Below are 19,908 nucleotides of genomic sequence, written 5' to 3'. Positions count from 1 at the left end.
GTTACATTATGGTTCATATGTCTACCTTTAAGAAAATAAAGACAATTTTGGCAATTTCAACGTTGGCCAGGCTGAGAACTTTATACGAAGGTAGAACAATGTTTTTTTCTGAAAATCGCAGTTTTATCAGTTTTACTGCCTCGTAGGTTGTCACATGTGATGGGATGTTTTTGGTGCATTACATTAAATGTTGATAAGCATAAGTTTTATAAGAAGGATGAAAAGATTTTTCTAGCAAGACAAGCTAGAAGCAAATGGAGCCAATCAATGGGATTATAAATAATAAAAAGTAATCGTAATATTTATAGTGTGCAGGAATGTGCAAACTGTAGGACAAAGTCCTTTTTAAAAAAAAAAATCTATCACTCATCATTTGCTTATAGAAGCAAGGATGAAATTTAGGAGTGCATGGAAACTCATATGCAGTACATATATAAACACACACACACACACATAGTGTTTTTAAAGAAACCCTAAATTGATCAAAATCTGAAACAGATGCTAAATTAATGTTTTTTTAAGTTGTTAATAAAGCTCATAAGTAGCCTACATATAAGACTGCTACATTAAAAGTGTCATTGCTCTGCTCAGGACACATCAAACTGTGTCCATCCAGCCATTTGTTTCTATTTTTTGGCTGCAGGTTCTGGTTCAGTCCGTCATGGTTCAGCAATTTATTTCCACAGTTATTCAGTGTAGATTTCATCCCCATCATTTTTAGGAGTCTATACAAGAGCGTAAATCCTTACAAACCTAACAGAAATGTGTGTAAATACATTCTAAAGACAGATGTATTTTAATACTGTCTTTACATTTTTCAATGGCAATAATGTGAAATCTCTGAGTTGCTACAAAATCTGTGTAAACATCACATAGATTTGTGGTACATCGTCCTCATAGGAATAATGGATTTTTGCTCTGCAAGTACAGCCCTATAAGTTCTTGGCTTCTCTTTATTAGACAATGCAGACAACTTGTAGAAATGCAGTTACATCTCTCCCTGCTGGGGAAGATTTAGAGGGTGTCTAAAATTGACATCCGTCATGGTGGGTACCTTGAAAGGTTGTGTATTTTGAAACACACCATATTTGGATATGAGTAGGGGGCACCCAGATTTGAACTGGGGACCTCTTGATCTGCAGTCAAATGCTCTACCACTGAGCTATACCCCCTACATCCCTGAGGCCCTATAGATAGTCTCACAAACGGCGCATAAATTCAGTTCTTTTATTGGTGACTTGTGCATTTAATTGTGAGACTTACCACAGCCTGCTTGTATGAATTTGACAGAATGCCATGGACTCTAACTTGGCCGTGCCGGACGTCACTCATGTCTACCCACAGGTCCTGTGTTCTCTGGTCCTCAGGGCCGAAGTTGCGCCACGTGTAATACTTGCCAGAATCCTCCTTCCAGACAGAAAAACACACACACACACAGCGGACCAGGTTGTAAAGGCATAACATGTATTCAGGGAGTGTTAGAGAACACCGTTAAATCATATGTTGATGCTTTTCCAAGTGAGTGGAGAGGAGTAAATGTGTCTTTCCAAAAGAGGGCAGTGTTTAACTCCAACTAAAACAAATACATCATCGTAAACACCACAAACCGGCGCAGTCATAAGAAACACTGCGGTGCAGGACTCACCACGACGCGTGTCATGTTGTCTGGGAGGGTGCTGATGCTCAGTCCTCCACCCAGGACGGCCCTGCTGATCCTGCTGTGGCCAGAGGATGACCTGTGGCCTCTGAGAGCATCACCATCGCTTCCAGTTGACTCCTCATGCGGCTGTGAGACGACATTGTACCAGCCATCTGTCCAGAATAATGCACATCAGTTTACACTGCTGTTCTGCTCAGAATGTGATGCAATGAAACAAGCTAGAGTGTCCATAAAAAGACAGTCCACTCCCTTTGGAAGTTCTCCACTTTAACTATTTTTATAAAATTGAGTCATTTTCAATTTAATTTGGCTTTTTTTGACAGAATGTACAAAAATAAGGTTATTTCATGTCAAAGTAAAAACAAGTTTCTCTAAATTCATGTAAATTAATTTAAAATAGAAAACTTATAATAAGTAACTGCATCCGTGCTTAGTAGATGCACCTTTGCATTTATTTTATGTTGAAATATATACAAATCTAAAACAGGTAATTGGATCAGTATTTAGTTGATGTACTGTTGCACTTATTTTATATTTTTAATTAATTGACATTACTTCATAGAAATCTGTTTTCACTTTGACATGAATGAGTCATTTTTTGCTAATTTTTTCCAAAAAAGCCAAATGAAACTGATTCAATGTTGAAAGCAATAAAACAGAAAACATCCAGGCAAGGTGAATACTTTTTATAGGCGTTGTATGATGCATTCCAATTAGAAATTCCAACACTTTCATCCCAAGAATTTCAAAAATAGAAAGCACAACATTTGGGAAACATTTCGGATGTTTACACTTGCGGCTTCGTGCTCTGACAACAAGAAAAATCACAAGAAAAATGAGAAATTGCATTTTGGAAATGCTCAGTCTTAGCCTTGAGAGTTAAAGCCATTGTTGAATGAAGGCAAAAACAATACAAATTGCATTTATTGATGCTCAGAGGAAACTGTCAGGCCATGCAAACAAAGTGAACCATATGTGGTAAGCAAACTGGGGTAGGTAGACCGTGTTTTAAAGTTCGGTGGTGTTCTAATTGACAACTTGTCTTTCTTTCAAGCCACATATTCCTGTTGATGTTAGATGTTTATTTAAGCAGCGTGCTGTCATTTTTTATGGAGTGTGGAAAATGCATGTCTGGTGGTATGTTTATACTGTCAGTGGATGTAGACCTGTGGATGTTTTTGCCCTTGCACAACCTCAGACACTGATCCAGCTGTACATTTGAAGCCACGCAGGGAAAAATACCTTGACTGACCTCCCAAGACTCTTTTCTGTTGATGGTGTGCAAAGATGCTGGTGTTTGAAAGGGTTTTTTTTTCTTTTTCTGTGTGGGAATTGTTAGTCTGAAGACCTAGCGAGTGATGAATAATTAATCTGTTAAATGTTGACTGAAATGAGAAACTAACGAAGCAGCACTTTTTAAAAACAAACCTACATTGCAACTTTATGCAAGATAAAAGGGTCTAAGAATACACAGTGAAGAGATTATTCAGGAAGACTGCAATTTCAGCATGTATGTGGTTGTCACAACACAAATCTGCACCACCCCGTGTTACAAATACAAAAACAAGTGTACATTTAGAGCAGGTTTAAGGTTGGGTTGATTTTTTTCCAAACCTACCTCTGTTTCCACTTAAGCTGGTTTGCCAAAAAACTTTCTGTGCTCATTAGGGACAAAAAACAGTCAAGACTTCATAATGAGAGACAAATGCAAGTGTACATGACTAGAATTAATGATTGTGTCCTTATTTTGGAGGCATTTCAAATGGTACAACCCATCTCATTCGGGTTAGATTCATTCAGACCTCAGTTAAACCTGACTTCTAAAATATTATATTAAAAATACATTCCCCAAAGTAGGAACAAAAAGTTCAACAAAAATCAATACAGCCATCATTAATGACATTCAAATCCTTTTTTCAAATACTTCATATGTCCACATTTATTTTATATGACAGACTTGACTTTCCTCAGTATGGAGGATGTTCTGCCATTTTTCATATACTTCTTTCTATTCTTTTTCTTTCAGCTGCTCTTTGTTAGAAGGGTTGTGTACTCTACTTTTGCCTTTAAAATACCCCAAATGTATTCCATTAGATTCAAGTCAGGTGACATATTTGTCCTGGTCATAATTTGCACTTTTTTCTTCAGTAGAAACTGTTGTGATTTTGTGCTTTGGACAGTTTTCAAGCTGGAATATTCACTTCTTCAAGATTCTACAGACTGGGAGTCTTGTCAGCTAGTGTTTTGGTTTGGTTCAAGCCCCATATCATCACACTCCCACCTCTGTGTGTCACTATCAGGACTATGTATTCAATGTGGTAGCCCTGGACAAGTTCATACTGAACATCTGAGATCTCCTTTCAGCTAAGAATGTGCTCCCAAGAATCATCAGGCTTTCTTTCATGTTCTTTACAATGGTTAAATTTTGTAATTTTGTGCCCAACAGCATGCAAGGGCTTCTTTTCTTGAAGGCTCTCTATAGAAGTTCACATGATACACTGTCTTTTATACTGTCTGAGCTGTCACAGAAACTCTGACTTCCATTCATAACTCCTGTGCCAAGTAGTGCCATATCTGATACCTATATCTGAACTGTCAGTGGAGTCATTTTAGGAGGATGAACACTGCACCTCTGATTCATGGTACTATGACTCGTTCCACACTTCCTGATTGCCGCTGCAACTGGGTTAGAATGCTTTTTACTTGGTCGCTAATCATGTACCCTTTGTGAAGTCTAACAATCAGATTTTTTAGCTGCCCCGGTCATTCTTTTTCATGTGGAGCCATGATGCAGACATATCATTAAGGTACAACTCATTGGTCCAAAACTGAGCAAGTTCACAGCTCATTTTTATAACCCTGTTCATGCAGCTAGGCTGACTGGAAATCACAGGTGCATTCAACTTAGTTTGAGTGATCACAGGAGTATTCACTTTTGTTGCATTAATTTTGGGCCTGTATTTTCAGTATAGTCTTTCTAAAGTATTTGTTTGAATTATTTATAAGAGCAAATACTCTGCTCAACTTTATAAATGGTGGAATTACTCGGAGGTTGTACAATTTTGAATCATTTGACATTTAAGTGATGTTGCACAAACGTGTAGCCATTTCTCTTTTGTGCGTTTCTTTCATTCTATTCAGAATATTACGGTATTCAGTTGCCCATTGCGCCGTTTCTACCCACGTTACGGTACCGCCGCAGCCTATATATACCGGCGACAGCGCGTTTTCTTCGCGGGGTGTCTCTTCTAACCCTAAATACGGGCCGCCTCCTGTACTCATCGTTTGTTGTTTTCTCGTTTCTGGCTTTCAGCAAACTACGGGAGGTTTTGAAGTAGCGCTGGACGCGTCTCGGAACCAAAAAAAAAAAAGCCAGGACTATCACCCTGTCGTGCTCAGTCTCCCGTCAGAAACACCGCGACCGTGGTCAGCCCGGCTGCCGCGAAGAGTTCGTCTCTGTCGCTCCGGTGTCTTCATGGAGGGAGTCTGTTTATCTGAGCATATTAAAACTGAGCAGGGTCACTCTGTCGGACCTCCAGTGGTCCGGTTAGACAGCCTGAGCTCAAACAAACGCTGAACTTTCATGCAGACTTTTCGCTGTAACCGTGTTTACATGTCCGTGCATGCCCTCCAGTCCATGCTAATGCTAGCTATACAAGCTAGCTACCCCGCCCCCAGGAGCTAACACAGGCTGCTCTCCCCTCACACTCTGCTTCACCACTAAACCTGTAGCAGAAAGTGGGTTTAAGCATTAAGATACACAAGTTGCAGAAGCATTGGCATTTAGAAGTTAATGTGGAGTTCAAATATGAGGTGAAATTGCAATTATAGCAGCAGTACAGACCAGATGTGAGTATTTTTGTGTGGGACACTTGCACCACTTCAGGAACACATTAAACATCAAAACACACTTTACTTAACTCTCCTATCTTTGGGGTGAATTTGACCCCATTAACATCCCTAAATAAGTCAAATGTGATTTTTCAGTTTTATTTAAAGGGCTATTTACACATAAACTTGGGTAACAATTTTAATTCTGATATTTTCTGGAGGTTTAAATTGCTGGGAGTCAAACTGAACCCAAGGATAAACGATGTCTGTACATTTGAAGGTAGTAGGAGGGTTAAACATCTTTGTTCACCAAACTACAGCCACCTGTTGAGGCGTTTCCTTCCACACCTGAGTCCTATAAGCTGTGATGACATCTGATAATGTGAGCATCACTACAGAAGTCCACCTTAATGTGCAGCTTTATCCAAATGTCAGGATGCCACAAGAGAAAGAAGAAAATGGGCCGGATACTGGAATTTCAGTTAAGATCTTAGCCTGAATGTCTACAGCTCCACTGTTTGTAATCTAAGAAATTATTTCAGACATCTCTGACTTATCCAACAGTGTATCCTAAAATATCGTTCACCTTCACCAAGCCCTTCAGATAAATCAAACATTTCACAAGCAGTTCAACCTAAATAACCTAAAGCATGCTGCCTTTTTAATAACTGGTGCTACTCTACTTTTCACACTCCATTTGGCCTAAAGTGCACCCTCACCCTTTTACTTTTTAAGCAATCTAGGTTCACTACAAAACTGCAAAAAAACAGTGTAAAAATGGGATGAAGACAAATTCAAAGTTGGATCTTGAGCTTCGCTGAACTTCATAACTTTGACATAATTCGCTGGCTGCATGAGAGCGTAGTGTAACCCAAACAGAGCGTGAAAATTCTGGTATCACAGTGAAAATGAACTCCACCTCAAAACAAACCGGCTTCATAGCACGCGACATGTACTGTGTTGGTCCCAAGCAGATTATGCAAAGACAGCATGCTTAATTCCCACATGTTTCTGATCAGCTCACCGTCCCGTCTTTGAGTATTTTAAACCCATTCGAGCCCAATTAAGGCCCGCAGAGAACGTCCTCGCATGCAGACGCATCTCCCTCTCCTAATTCGAATTACTGAGTAAAATTAACAGACTGGAACCGAATCCTTCCTCTGTGCAGTTTTTGGGGATGTTGAACAGAAAGCAGCTCAGTTCAGTGCATTTTTCTTAATAACAACAAAAAATGGATAAACAACAAGAAAGCCAGTTATAGAAAATTACATCTGACATTTTGAAGTTGGCCACATTTCCATGAACCTCTAAACTGGTTCCTGTGTGTGCCAGTGCAGCTCCTCTTTCGCCAGTGAAATGTTAGTTGACGTTGGTTTGATGCCTCGAGTGTGGGAGGAGGACTCGGAGGCCTGCCGGTCCTTCGGCTTTGTCCTGTGCCAAACCCCCAGAGTTCAGACTGCGTGGGACATTGGCTGCTTTAAACGTTCACACAGCTACAACGCTGATGTCTTCCACAGCCATCACAACTACAATGCGTCATTTAACAAGTTTTCTGAAGTGACAACCCAAATGTCCTGACCTCATGGGGAGCTTCGCGTACTTGTTCATGAGCGTTTCTCTCCGCCCTTTGATTCAATTAGCTGCTGCGTCAATGCGTTCGTGGCAGCTCGTATATTAAACCTAGACGTGTGATTGCTGATCCGCCCTGCTGTGGCATCCATGAGGTAAGAGGAGAAACGATGCGTGCACAGTTGTTGAGGTCGGCGGCAAAGCAGATAAACATATTCTGCTTTAAGCTGGGAGGAGTGCCGAGTATGAAGTTATGACTTATAATATCTTCTCAGGTCATCTCCCCACCCCCCCCAAAGGCTGTGTTACTGAATTCACTGGCAGACAGTCAAATCTGTGAGATGGGCTGTCCGATAGAAACGGACAAAAACTCGATTTCCTATCATTCTTTCCAAAATGAATTATTTACTGCATAATCCAGCCTCTGCTCCTGTTGCTGGGTATCTTAACAACATTTCTTGGAATGCATTCAAAATAGAACATTATGTATCGTGAAAAAAAATTGGACCAGACTGCAACCTCTTGTTCAAACCTGCATTTCCCTGTTGGAAAATGGGCCTCAATACCCACAAGGAAGAATAAATGTGATAATCTTATTTTAACTTTTCCACTTGTTTAGAAAACTTTTAAACATGTTTTAGTGCCTTCAAGTCAATCGTAACACTGCAAAAGTCTTGAAATTTACATAAATTATGGTATGAAATCAAAGTTTAAGTAATAAATCCAGTTTAATTCTGTGTTTATTTAACTGTAAATGATGAATCTTTGTGTGTTTGTGTGTCTGTTCTTTGCTTTCCTTGACAACCGTTCGTCCGATCTACTTCAAACTTGGCAGTTGGTTTGCAGGAGGCCCGAGAAAGTGTAGCGTTGAGTTTGAAACCATTCAGATTAAGGGTGGTCACATTTTTCAGGGTCCTAGGCATGCCTCCTTTTGTTTGGCAATATCAACGGTAAATATACAATGGTACTTAATCACACTGATAAAAAGCAGAACTAGTATTTTCAATAATCAGTTCAACCATCCACACTGAAATAGGAGTGCTTCCACTTATAGAAATTGATTTAAATAGTGATTTTATGTTCAGAAGTTTTTACAAAAAGAACAGTTAAACACATCAGTGTTCCATGCAAAGCACATTCATTTAGCATCTGTCTTAAAAGGCATCCCCGAACAACAGAACCCAGTGCAAATGGGGGAGGATTTCAGCAGAATACCTAAGTGGTGAATCAATATCAAGATTTGTTTTGTGTATCTGCATCTCTTCCTTTGGGGAGAAAGTGCAGGGTGGTGCCTCGGTTAGATGATAATCCCCAAGAATAGATAATGGCCTCAGTCACTGTTCGTTTGTGAGCAGCCAACCTTTAGCTGCTGCACCGTGCCAGCATGCTGTTGGTGAGTCAGAAAATTAAAAAGATGTTATTGGGGAAAAAAACCACACCTGGCCCAGAATATAGATGAGGTTTGGACTAAGTTTGCTCCAGAGTGCAAAAGATTTTCAAAATTTTGAGGCAAAGGATGACGAATATATTTAAAAAAAAGAGGAAATCTGCTCAGGCAATGAACGGGCAGATGTTCTGGACGGAAATCTGACCTCTGCCCACTCTTTTAGGAGCTACCAAACCTCAACGTTTGGCTGAATGTTTCTGCAGTGGTCAGCTCTGAGTGGTCTGAGAGGACACACCCTTCCTGAGCAGAGGCTGGAGGAGCTGGCATGGACTCCCGAACGTCACCCACAATGACCATCTCCTGGTATAGTTCATTTAGAGGAGTGTGCAGTTCCCCATTTTTATTGCACTGAAGTAAGTTTTGCTGAGACAATCAAGTCAAATTTGTCTTGTGGAAGTCGATAGCTGGTATCAGTCTCAGTATATATTTTGGCCAGAAACTGAGATGCTGACATAGTTCAGCAACAATTACAATGATTTCTAATGCCTTTAGAGGAGCCTCCTTTCATAAGAAATCTTTAAAAATGCCAAATACAATGGATAACATCTTTATGGAGAAAATAAATTGAAGCCCTGGAATAGACAAACATTGGTTCTGCATTTCATAGTCTGATAAGACAAATAAATGAAGGAGATGGAGTTCAGGCCAAAACTGTTCCATCTAGTTTATGTTTCTGGCTTTCAGCAAACTACACTGTAAAAAAAAAAGATGGGGTATTGTTGTACGGGAGGTTTTTGAGTAAAGCCATCCTGAGATAATCACCTCACCACGCTCAGTTTTCCTGTCAGAAACACCATGAATATACTGCCCTGGTCAGTCCGGCTGCTTTCATACAGGGAGTCTCCTCAGATTAAAACTGAGCAGATTAAAACTGAGCAGGACATCCTGAGGTCTGCAAAACCTTGAACCTTTAAAATAATATACTGGTTGTATGTGGGCGTGCTGTAGTTCAACCAGGGAGTCAAAATTATGTTTTTGTTATCAAAATAAAAGCGTTACCATAAATGTACACTGCTTGTACTTTACTTTAAAAAGCAAAAATGTTGTTATTTTGCAAAATATTTGCTGTTATTTGATAGAAAAAGATGTATATCAAGGGTTTAAAAAAAAAAAATATTAGTTTTTTTCTTGTGTAGTTTAATTACAGATAACAGGTAGTAAAATCATGTATGTATGTAAAAATAAAGTATTAATGGATATTTTACCTGTAAAACAAACAAGCAAAAAAAAATCAAAATAGCACATCAAAACTGTGTTTTTACACAAAGGTGTTGTTTGTTGTTGTTGTTGTTTTTAAGTGATGACCATAAAATGACACTATCATAAATAAAACAATTTGTTTTACAGATAGTTGGTGATATTTTAAAGAAAAAAAAATGCATACTAAGGATTTTTTTTTTAAATTAATTCACATTTTAACCATTAAAAAATGGTCAAAACTGTCAGTCATCTTCCCTTTAAAAATCTTTTTTTTTTTCAAATAGTATTTTATTCTTTAAAATGTAAAATCATAAAATTACCCCGATTTACTCTGCTGTTTTTACTGTACTACATGTTTCAGCAATAATATATTTATTTTACAGGTATTTGCCGTTATTGTAAGTACGTTATTGGTGTCGTTTTTAGATGTTACAGTACCTGTTTGATTTATTTACTTATTTTTTACATGCCTCAAACCAAACCCACATTGTTGCACATATTGTGGACTGTACTGGTCACAAACAGGGCATGAAAAGGCAGCATGCTTAATTTTTTCGGTGTTTCTGACCATCTAGGAGTTCCCTCTTTGAGTATTCAAACATCAGTCATTGCATCCACATGGTCAATCCTAAAGACGGATGAGCTTCCTGGAATGCAGACATACATCCGTTCATGCCGACATATAGCCAACTCCCTCTCCCTCAAATGCAATTGATAACATCCCTAAAAGGCAGCAGCGTTTCACAAAAAAAACATAAAGACAAGAGACAAGTCTTTGTTCAAGCCTACGACAACAAGCATGTGATTGCTTCACTGCTCTTCCATGGAAGAGACAAAGGCAGTATTTCTGCTTTTCATTGCCTGATAAGGGAAATGAATGAAGGAGATGAAGTTCAGGCCAGAACTATTTCCCACACAAACGCTGCTCCAAATTACTACATAATTCAAAGAATAAGATGCTGCTCAGCTGTTGGCAGATAAAGGTTTTTTTTTTTTTCTTGCCACTTTCCTAAAACACGTCTATGCTTTCCTGTCACAAGTCAAATTGCACATGACTGATGTAAAATAAGAGTCGCTCTGGGATTCACAGGCAAAAACATCCTATCAGCCGTACGCGCTTACAAAACAATACACTTCATTTTGTTTCTCATTCTTCTGCTCTGAAACGTCTGGATCAGCTTCAAGCTATTTGTTAAGCAAACTTTTCAGAGACGAGATGCCAAACACTGAGGTCAGCGCTGGGTACACAGCTAAGTCCTGTGTTTTTACAGTCCAAAGTCATTTTTTATAACCTGATCAGTGTATAAATATCGAGTGACACGACAGATAAGACTATATGAAAAAGTAAAGGAGGATTATGTTAGGTCGGCGCCCACGGCTGACCCTTTATGTTGCAAGCACATATCTCACAGCATGTTCATCTGCAACACATTTCCTTACGCGTAAGAGCTCAGTAGGAGTAGAGGATGATTTAACTTTTCGGTTTAGTGCAAGAACATTTCGGATGAGTCTCTATCTCCTCCACAGGCAGCTGTTTCAGGTCACTGATGGGCCGAGTGGGGAGGCAGGAGAGGAGTCTTTCACCAGAGTGACCAGTCGGATCCCGAAATATATAATCCATCCATTCCAAAACACACACACACACACATGCATTTATATGAAGAAATGCAGCATACTCCAAGTGATAAATCCCTGTCCAACAGTCTCCTAAGATTTGGTGCCAGACTGTAGCAGGGAGGCAAAGAAGAAAAACAAGTCCAAGTCTAATTTTAACCCTGAGACGGGCTGTTTGCGGGTTGTTGTTTAGACTCACTTGCATGCTTGTGGAATGGGGTATTTTTATTGTACACTTTATTGTAAACTAGGTCATTCACTTTTGTTGTGTATAATGAAAAGGGCATGGCATGCCCATTTGCCGCTCCATAAAGATTCCTACTGAAGTCCTGTGGTTTGCGTTAAAATAGCATACACAGAGGCGCAGACAGCATCGATATAAAAATGATTAAATATTGACCATTCTTTTACCCGAGAACAAGTGGCTGTGGCAAGTGTTTATGGAAACCAATCTCAAGAAGCTGCAAGAAACACCGGCATCACCTGCAGAATTAAACACCCCAGACATGAAGCAGTGAGCAGAAGCAAGTGCTGGAGGTAAAAGCAAAACACACCAAACTCACCTGTCTGCGGCTGAGCCCAAACTTTATCCAGCTCTGTTTGGGAAAGACAAAGAAACAGCATCACCAAACTGAAACACATGTTGGACCACAAAAAGACCAAAAAAAGAAAATCTCAGCGTTTCTTCCTTGCTCCTGTCTTCCTCTCTCTTCTTCTTCTTCTCTTTGCAAAACCAGCTTTTTCTTCCACTTCCCTCCAAATCTCTCTCTCTTTTCATACACCACCACCCTGTTTCTAACTACACCCCTTCTTCTCTCCTCCTCGCCGCTGTTCCTCTGTTGCCGTGGTGACTGCAAAAGACACAAGGATCAGCTGATGAGGCTTTGGAGCAGAGAAAAGTCTATCATCTGCGCTCTCCGCAAAAAGCACCCAGATTTCTGTTTCTATAAACTGAACAATATTTGTCTCTGGGCTCCAGTATAGCGCCCTGGAACCACAGCATCATTCTAAATAATAAAAGTCCAAATAGGAGCAGCAGCAGCAGCAGCATTATGGCGCCTCCCTCTGTCCGAACCAGCTGTGAGGACACACAAACCTGACATCTGAGATTAGACATGGGGATCACAATGCCAGCACTAAAATCAGTGCTCGTTATGGTATTACACTTTCCATGTCAAATGTGTTTACGGCTCCCCAAAACACTGTGTCTATTTTCTGACAACATGGAACAGAAAAGTCTCTTTGTTGCAGTTTAATTTCCAACGGTTGTGTAAAACTTGTGTGTAAAACTGACAAAAAAGAAAGCTTTACAAGCTCTGCGGTGAACTCTGCCACCCCTCGCAGCTACCGCTTTCATAATTTCTATCTGCTGTTGGGAGCAAACGTGGAGTCCTTTTGCGGAGAAAACGGCAGCTGGGTTTTTATTGGATTCACAGCTGGAAAGGCAATCAGCAGCATGTCCCATTATCCAGACTGTAAACACAGCGAACAGCAGCACAGCAGCAGGTGGGACTTTTTCACGATGATTTTAAACCAACAAGTAATGGACATCTTCGATAACTTCCTAATTTCGGAGAATTAACAGGTTTTACTTGCTGTATAATGTAGTGATGCAGTGAACCCTGCAATCATTATGAACCAATCTCCTGCAATCAAAAGGTAAACTAGTCAACTAACTTCTGTTTGGTTGTTCGACACATTTCAGCTTTCATCAGAGAGGGTTTTTTTAGTTCTAGCTAACTGGTTTCACAAAGCAGGTTTAGTGAAATCTCTGTTAACCCTGAAACCTCCTTTCCTGAAACGGGTGGGAAGTTCCAGGTATTTATTTACCACCAAATCACACTGCACATAGCCCATTGACAACTGGAGACTCAATGGTTGTGAAACTGCCTGGAGAAGGATCTGAGGACTGCACAATAGGTTTCTGATAAATGAGGTCAAGGTTTTACATGACGCATTTAAAACAGCAGCCATCAAAGTGCTTTCCAGTAAGAGAAGATTATGACTGGTATTACGAATTAACCTAACAAGTTTAGATATCGGGGTGTTGGTGTGATTTTACTAGAATTATATAAAACACTACCTGATGATAATACAAATTAAGGCCGAAGCTCTACAGTGTTATTAATTTTAGAGAATTACCTAACTAATCTAATAATGTAGCAAGACCCTATGGTATTATAAATTACAGAACTTAGTTTGAAAGTCTAAATATTAAGGCTAATATCCTACGGTTGTATTAATTACGGGGATTAACTTGACTAATTTAGAGTTAAAGTTATGAGCCTACAAAAATACACATATAAACCCAACAAATCCCCGGATCTCCTAAGGGCACGATTATTTTTTCTTATCATTTTATTATATGCGGCTTGTTGTGGGCTTTGTTTTAGCATATTTTCTGTATTTTATTAGATTTTTTTTGCAACCCTTGCATTAACAAGAGACCTGCAGCAGAACCAGGCTCAGGGAGGTCAGCCATGACTCGCCAGCTAAATATTTCAGAGGATGCAGTTGGTTTAGGATAATAACCTCAGTTTGTCTACAAGCTGAATGCCTGTCCAGTCCAGGTCATGGTGATCCTAAGAGCTTCAAATGAATCCAACTGGACTTTTTTTTTTTTTTTTGGTTCTTGAACACATTTCCTCTACCCGTCTGGTGGAGAGCCCCAGAGTACTTATTCTTCCCAAATCCCATCGCTCACATTGAAGATCCAAGACTCACATGCCTCGAGGTGTGAATGTTGCACTTGGAGAGGTTTGAATCAAAGCGTTAATGGTGATGAAACTGCCTGGTGAGGGATGTATGAGTGGTGCTAGATAATATAAGCCTTTATTATGCATCTTAACAAATTGGAATATTGTGAAAGAGAAAAAAATAAACATTTTAATCTAAATCAAAATGGTAAACTTTCATTTATTCTATATTCATTTCATGTAAAGTGAAAGAGTGTCGATGGTCGTCTTCTGGACAACTTTAAAGTCCTTATAATTGTGTTGCATGTGTTAAACTAGGCTGAGACATACACGCTACTTATGCTGTGAGTTTAGTAATTTACTTGAATTTTGAGGCATTAAAAAAAAAGTTTAAAAAATTGAGCTGGATGTCATAATTATCAAAATTAGAATAGAAAAATGCTGTAATATGAATAAATAAAAGAATAAAAAAATAAAAGAATATAACATTTTCATTTTCCTAATTAACTGATGAGCACTATTCAACGTTTCCACAATATTCTACTTTTTTGAGATACACTAGCAGATGGCTACCTTCATTCTTTTCTCCTCTGTTCAGAATCTGTACATTGCTTTCCCCATGGGACTCATCCTTCATTTGCAGGTGGACTGCTGAGGCTTGTCCTGTGTTGTGCCATGTGTTTGTGGAGCGGTTGTTTAGTCTTCTCACTACGTTTAGCTGCACATACTGGTTTATCCTCAGGGTGGACCAGTTTACGTCTCAGAGTGCTGCTTGGTCTGAGGTGGACCAAGATTAAAGTATCGTTCCACGCATTGTTTCCTTCTCTGTTTGATGTTGCGGTGTTTTTTTCCAGATGTGTTTGCGAACTTTGTTGGGATTGCAACAGGTTTTCCAAGAATGTGTGGGCTCCTTTCCCCCTCTTTTCTTAATAGGAACAGTCTCAGATCACTTTCGTAAGGTTCTGACGACCACCAGCTTATGTTCCAGTGGGTGGTGGGAGTTAACAGAAGGTATCCGTGTTTGTGTGGAGGTTTCTGGTAAACATCAGTGTCGACGCTTCCGTCCTCCTAAATGTGCACAGCACAGCCCCAAAGTAAAGGCGATTTATTTACTCCATCATCCTCCCCTGTGAATGTGATGTTACTGTCCACCAGGTTGTTTTGGTAGTTGTTCTGTTCTGGCCCCTGAAGAGCCTTAACTTCCAAAATCATTTTCAGAGTAAGCGATAGGGCCTTAGAATCGACAATCCTTAAACTCTCCTTTAAAGTTCAGTCAAAGCTAATGAGTAGCGATCGATCAGTCAGTAATTCCCTGTTCAGATGTTTCAGCAGTGTTTCCAGCTGCAGCGTTTTGCAAGACTTACTTATTCCAACGAAGCTGAACTTTACAAGTAATTTTTGCAATCAAGGAGGAGACAGACAACAATAATGTGAGTAAAAATGCTTTCAGTGTTCATAGACTTGAAAACTGTAAATCCTTTAACAGCTAAATAAATTTCTCCATAAACAAATCAAGCACATGAAAGGGAACTTTCTTGTCAGTGACAAAAAAAACAAAACAATTGTTGGGCCAACCTAAATGAATTGCTTCATTTGGCAACATAAAATTGTGCATTATGTTTATCCAAATTAACTAACAAGTAACATTAATGCCATGGATTTAAGTTGGACTTGCATAAATTGCTTGACTACCCTTCAATGAATAGTTCCTGCAGTTTAATTTGAAGGAAAGTCAACTCGAGGCCTTCAGTTTTTTCAATGTAAGTATTCACTTTACCCAAACGTAAAACATAGTTTTGTCAGTAGACTCTTCTTTTTTTGTCTTTACTCTAATCCTACTAAACGAATGGTAAGATTGAAAGAGTTGCAGCAGAAAAATATGAAAAAACAGGAGGCCAGACATACAACGCTAAAGGAGCAGTAAACTGAACTTCCACGCTTTTGCAGAAATTACAAAAATTCGCAAAAGTTAACTGCCTTCACCAAAGCAGAAAGTTAAATGGCATTAATTTGAAATAACACTTTGCTTTGAAGGGGCACCATCACTGCATCCTGGGCTTAGCTCTGCCCAAGACAACTTCTTACAGTGTGGATGCAATACTAAATCTGCTTCAAAGACCTTTCTTGCTGGATATACAGGGTTGTTTTCAATAATATTTTGTGTCATTATTTCTACCTTAGATAAGTTTTATCCTCACAACCCCGTTGTCTGATAGTACGAACCTGATTTTATACATGTTTTAAGCTCAGGTGTGTGCAGGAGAAGCACCGTAGTTTGCAGTCAGATGGCAGATTTCATGGATAATTTGATGCATCTCATGAGGAAAAGCATGTGTGCATAATAAAAGAAATGGTGGGTGAAATTAACTGAGCTGCATCAGTTTCAGGGTCCTGAGACCAGAGACTGAAGGCAGCAAGTGATACATGAAGGAGGAAACCTTGTGATAACATAAAGTACTTAATCTCAGGGTTACGTAAAATGATTTGAAAGACCAAAATGCCAAAGAAAGCCAGAACTTAATGGAAACATGTGGACGGGATTACACTTTACATATTGTTCACATTTGTCTTGCATATATGCTGCAATTCAAATAGCTGTAGAACACATAGCTATAGCATGAGATAATGTGTGTGTTTGTGAACTTTTTTTTTTTTTTTTTAACCATGTTAACATGTCAACATGGTGTTTTTACATGCTGGAAGACACATTATGAGGAAAATAAGTACAAAGCGCACATTGAAATTGTAGGGTTCACATAAATGTCTTAATATCTTTGGGACTTCAGGGGCTTTTTTACATTTTAAAGCTTCAGAACTTTATTAGCTCACAGGGTGGGGTTTTCCGTACATGCAAGACTGAATTACTCCAATATTAAAACTATCAATTGTAAAGTTTAGAGCAGTTTCACAGTGTTTTAGTAGAGTTGTAGGTGAGCCAAGGACTTCCTACTACAAAGCAAGGCCAACATATCCAAGATATCTTTTTGTTATCTGGATCAACTAAACCTAACTAAGTGGTGACATGAAGCAGTTTGTCAAACCAGTTTCTGACTCTAGCTATGAAAACATTCATATAGAAAGAGTGGTTTTTACTCCAGATGACCAAACAAGGATATCTTGAGCCACATATTTCTCACAGAAGAACAAACTAATCCTAAACCAATGATGAATTTATAAATACAATATAAGCTGAAAGCAACACAGCTGCTGCAGCCAAAGCAGGAACAAAAGCTGGGGGGAAAAGTGCAGAAAGTGGCTTATCAATATCACTGGCCATTATTAACGCACCACTGAATCTTACTTTAATTACAGTTGTGTGTATTTCTGTGGTCTGCAAGACAGTTTTAGCCTTATTCTTTCAGCTGAAGCCCTGATGGTGTCGGTCTTGGGAGCAATTCAAACTGGTGAGTAGGTTTACAGCAGATCTTACAAGGTCAATATAATCATACAGATAAAGGCCTGTAGAATAATTCTGGAAATGTTTGCAGCTGAAAGGAAAAACAATAAAGCAAGGAAGACTGGTGTTTTTCCTCCATGGAGAATCTACAAGCTTATCTCATATCTGTGCCTAAAACTCTTATTTTGCTCGTCAAACTCCACAAATCTTCTCGCTGAGGGTTCAGAAAAACGCCAAACTAAAAAGTCCTCATGCATCTTAAAAGCAACTAATCCAAACGCAACAACTGAAGAGGGAACCAAAAATCCAAAATGCAAACCTTGTAAACCAGAGGAGCACACACAGGACTGGAAAAGGTGATAAAGAGGCAACAAAACAGGAAATATCCAACAGAGTGGCAGAAGGTGGACAAAATAGGACAACATGGCGGGACTAAATATATACTGGGAACTAACTGGGAGAGAAGACACAGGTGATTCACAAGACACAGGTGAAACAGATCAGGGGAATCAAAAGGAAGGGAAACAGACAAAGGCAGGAAGTAAAGACAACAAGAGGTACCCAAAGACAGGGAATATCAAAATACAACGGGAAATAAACAGCAGTGCTTGAGCTGCAGTGAGTAGCAAATGGGTACAACATGGAGATAGAGGTGGTACTTCATAGACTTCAACATTTTAGAGAAAGCATTGGTAGAGTTATTGCATGTTTAAATCATTTTAGGACAGGAAGGAATTATTTTTGTGTAAAAAAACATGTCTGTAAAACATAGAGTCTTGCTCTGATTGTTGAATCAACAGACTTTAATACATATCATATAGCCATCCTCCTGCTGTTGCCTCTATAAAATTGCTACATGTTCAATTTTACTTACATTTGTTTGGATTTGTACACTTTTTTTAGATGCATATCTGTGTTTGCATTCTCTTGTCAGTTTGTCCTGCACACTCGCATCAGTCATCGCTTTTTGTATTTGACACAGCATTTATTGTCATGTTGTGTAATTTTGTATTTTGAGCAATATCTGGTGGAGCTCTGGGTACTTTCCTTTGGGATTATTAGTTCTATCTTATCTTATATCCAGACTAAATGGGAACTGGCCTTAGATTCATGTGACATAACTGCGTCAATCAAGTCTGTTTCGATTTCACACATGGTAGGTGAAAGGGGACACGTCTAAGAAAATGCAGACAGCTTTCATTTGCACAGTGCAGCTTTTTCACTGCACGGGCGTTATAATGAGTCTTCCTTGTATTCAGGAGAGGTTCTTCTATTTACTGTCAGTAAATGTCATTATTTGCACTTGTGTTCTGCTTGCAGTGAATTAGGCCTGACAGTAAAAGCTTCAAACAACAGAGATGCATTTTATTTTAACTCAACTCATAGATGTTTCCAGATAGAAAAATATACTGCAGATTCACTGATAATCTGCTGTGTTGTTGTAAACCGTCTGAGATGACCTGTTTAGTTGTTTTATTGGCAGGACTCTGTGCTTTCAGTTTGACAGTAACAGCTGATAGACCGCAGCTATAAATGAATGGAGGCTCATTTCTCCCTCTAGTGGTCAAAATAATGTCGTGGCTTTTAAATATCTGTTAAATACGACGGCTGGCGTTAAATAAAGCTATATTTGACCAAAACCAACAAGAAAACAGAAGTCCCTAACCCTAATTTACAACATACAGGTTATCTGTTTCGAACAAATACCATTTGTTTCGCACATTGTGAACGCATGGGGGTATAGCTCAGTGGTAGAGCATTTGACTGCAGATCAAGAGGTCTCCGGTTCAAATCCGGATGCCCCCTGTTTTCTTTTTTTCACGGATGAAATTTTGTCAATGAATGTTGCTATTCGTATCACGTTAAGCGCTATTACAAGCTTACTTTACTTCGAAAAAGTCAAAGATGCTTCACAGATTTCGCCTACATTGTTCAAATAAGAAGAGAAAGTTACAGTGACCTACCACAGGGGTGTCCAATCCTGGTCCTCGAGGGCCACAACCCTGCATGTTTTAGATGTATCTCTCTTCCAACACACCTGATTCAAATGATCAGCTCATCATCAAGCTCTGCAGAAGCCTGATAACGATCCTGATCGTTTGAATCAGGTGTGTTGGAAGAGGGATGCATCTAAAACATGCAGGGTTGTGGCCCTCGAGGACCAGGATTGGACCCCCCTGCCCTACCATGTTAGATGAAATATAGAGTCATCTTTCCAAATTTAGATATTATGATTAGGAGCCTATGATATTAAATATTGTATACATTTCATTTATGAGTAATCCAAATATTACAGTTAAGACACTTCAACATTATTGAACGTGAGCCTATAAAATAATATGTCATACAAATTAATCTGACTGACCTAGTTGTAATCTACAATATTATATAACCCAGCAAATCTAGAGATTACCTATCAGCAAGTGTCTAGGCAGCAGTGATCTTGACCGGTTGGGGTAAGGGGGGGAAAAAATGCCAAGCAGACAACCATCAA

At 39.2% G+C, this 19,908-nt stretch overlaps 1 protein-coding gene and 2 non-coding genes across 3 annotated transcripts in view; 1 reads left to right on the top strand and 2 right to left on the bottom strand.

Moving 5' to 3' along the window:
• The window catches only part of LOC103371196 (plexin domain-containing protein 1-like), a 19,625-nt gene extending 7,661 nt beyond the window's left edge, over positions 1-11,964 (bottom strand). The window contains exons 1-3 of the mRNA XM_008300439.1: positions 11,885-11,964; positions 1,646-1,812; positions 1,264-1,407 (exon numbers count right to left, since the gene is read on the bottom strand). Of these exons, the coding sequence (XP_008298661.1) occupies positions 1,264-1,407; positions 1,646-1,812; positions 11,885-11,963 (390 nt within the window). The 5' untranslated portion in view covers position 11,964. The remainder of the gene's footprint in view (positions 1-1,263; positions 1,408-1,645; positions 1,813-11,884) is intronic.
• Positions 1,101-1,172, bottom strand: trnac-gca (transfer RNA cysteine (anticodon GCA)). Its single transcript has one exon. It is a non-coding gene; the product is annotated as a tRNA-Cys (tRNA).
• A 7,184-nt stretch (positions 11,965-19,148) lies between the features above and the next one.
• trnac-gca (transfer RNA cysteine (anticodon GCA)) lies at positions 19,149-19,220 on the top strand. Its single transcript has one exon. It is a non-coding gene; the product is annotated as a tRNA-Cys (tRNA).
• The last annotated feature ends 688 nt before the right edge of the window (positions 19,221-19,908 follow it).

The sequence above is a fragment of the Stegastes partitus genome, unplaced genomic scaffold (assembly GCF_000690725.1).
Source record: "Stegastes partitus isolate 25-593 unplaced genomic scaffold, Stegastes_partitus-1.0.2 Scaffold1541, whole genome shotgun sequence".
Classification (NCBI taxonomy): Eukaryota; Metazoa; Chordata; class Actinopteri; family Pomacentridae; genus Stegastes; species Stegastes partitus.
Note: the sequence above shows the minus strand (reverse complement) of the source record. Positions and strands in the feature narration are given on the sequence as shown.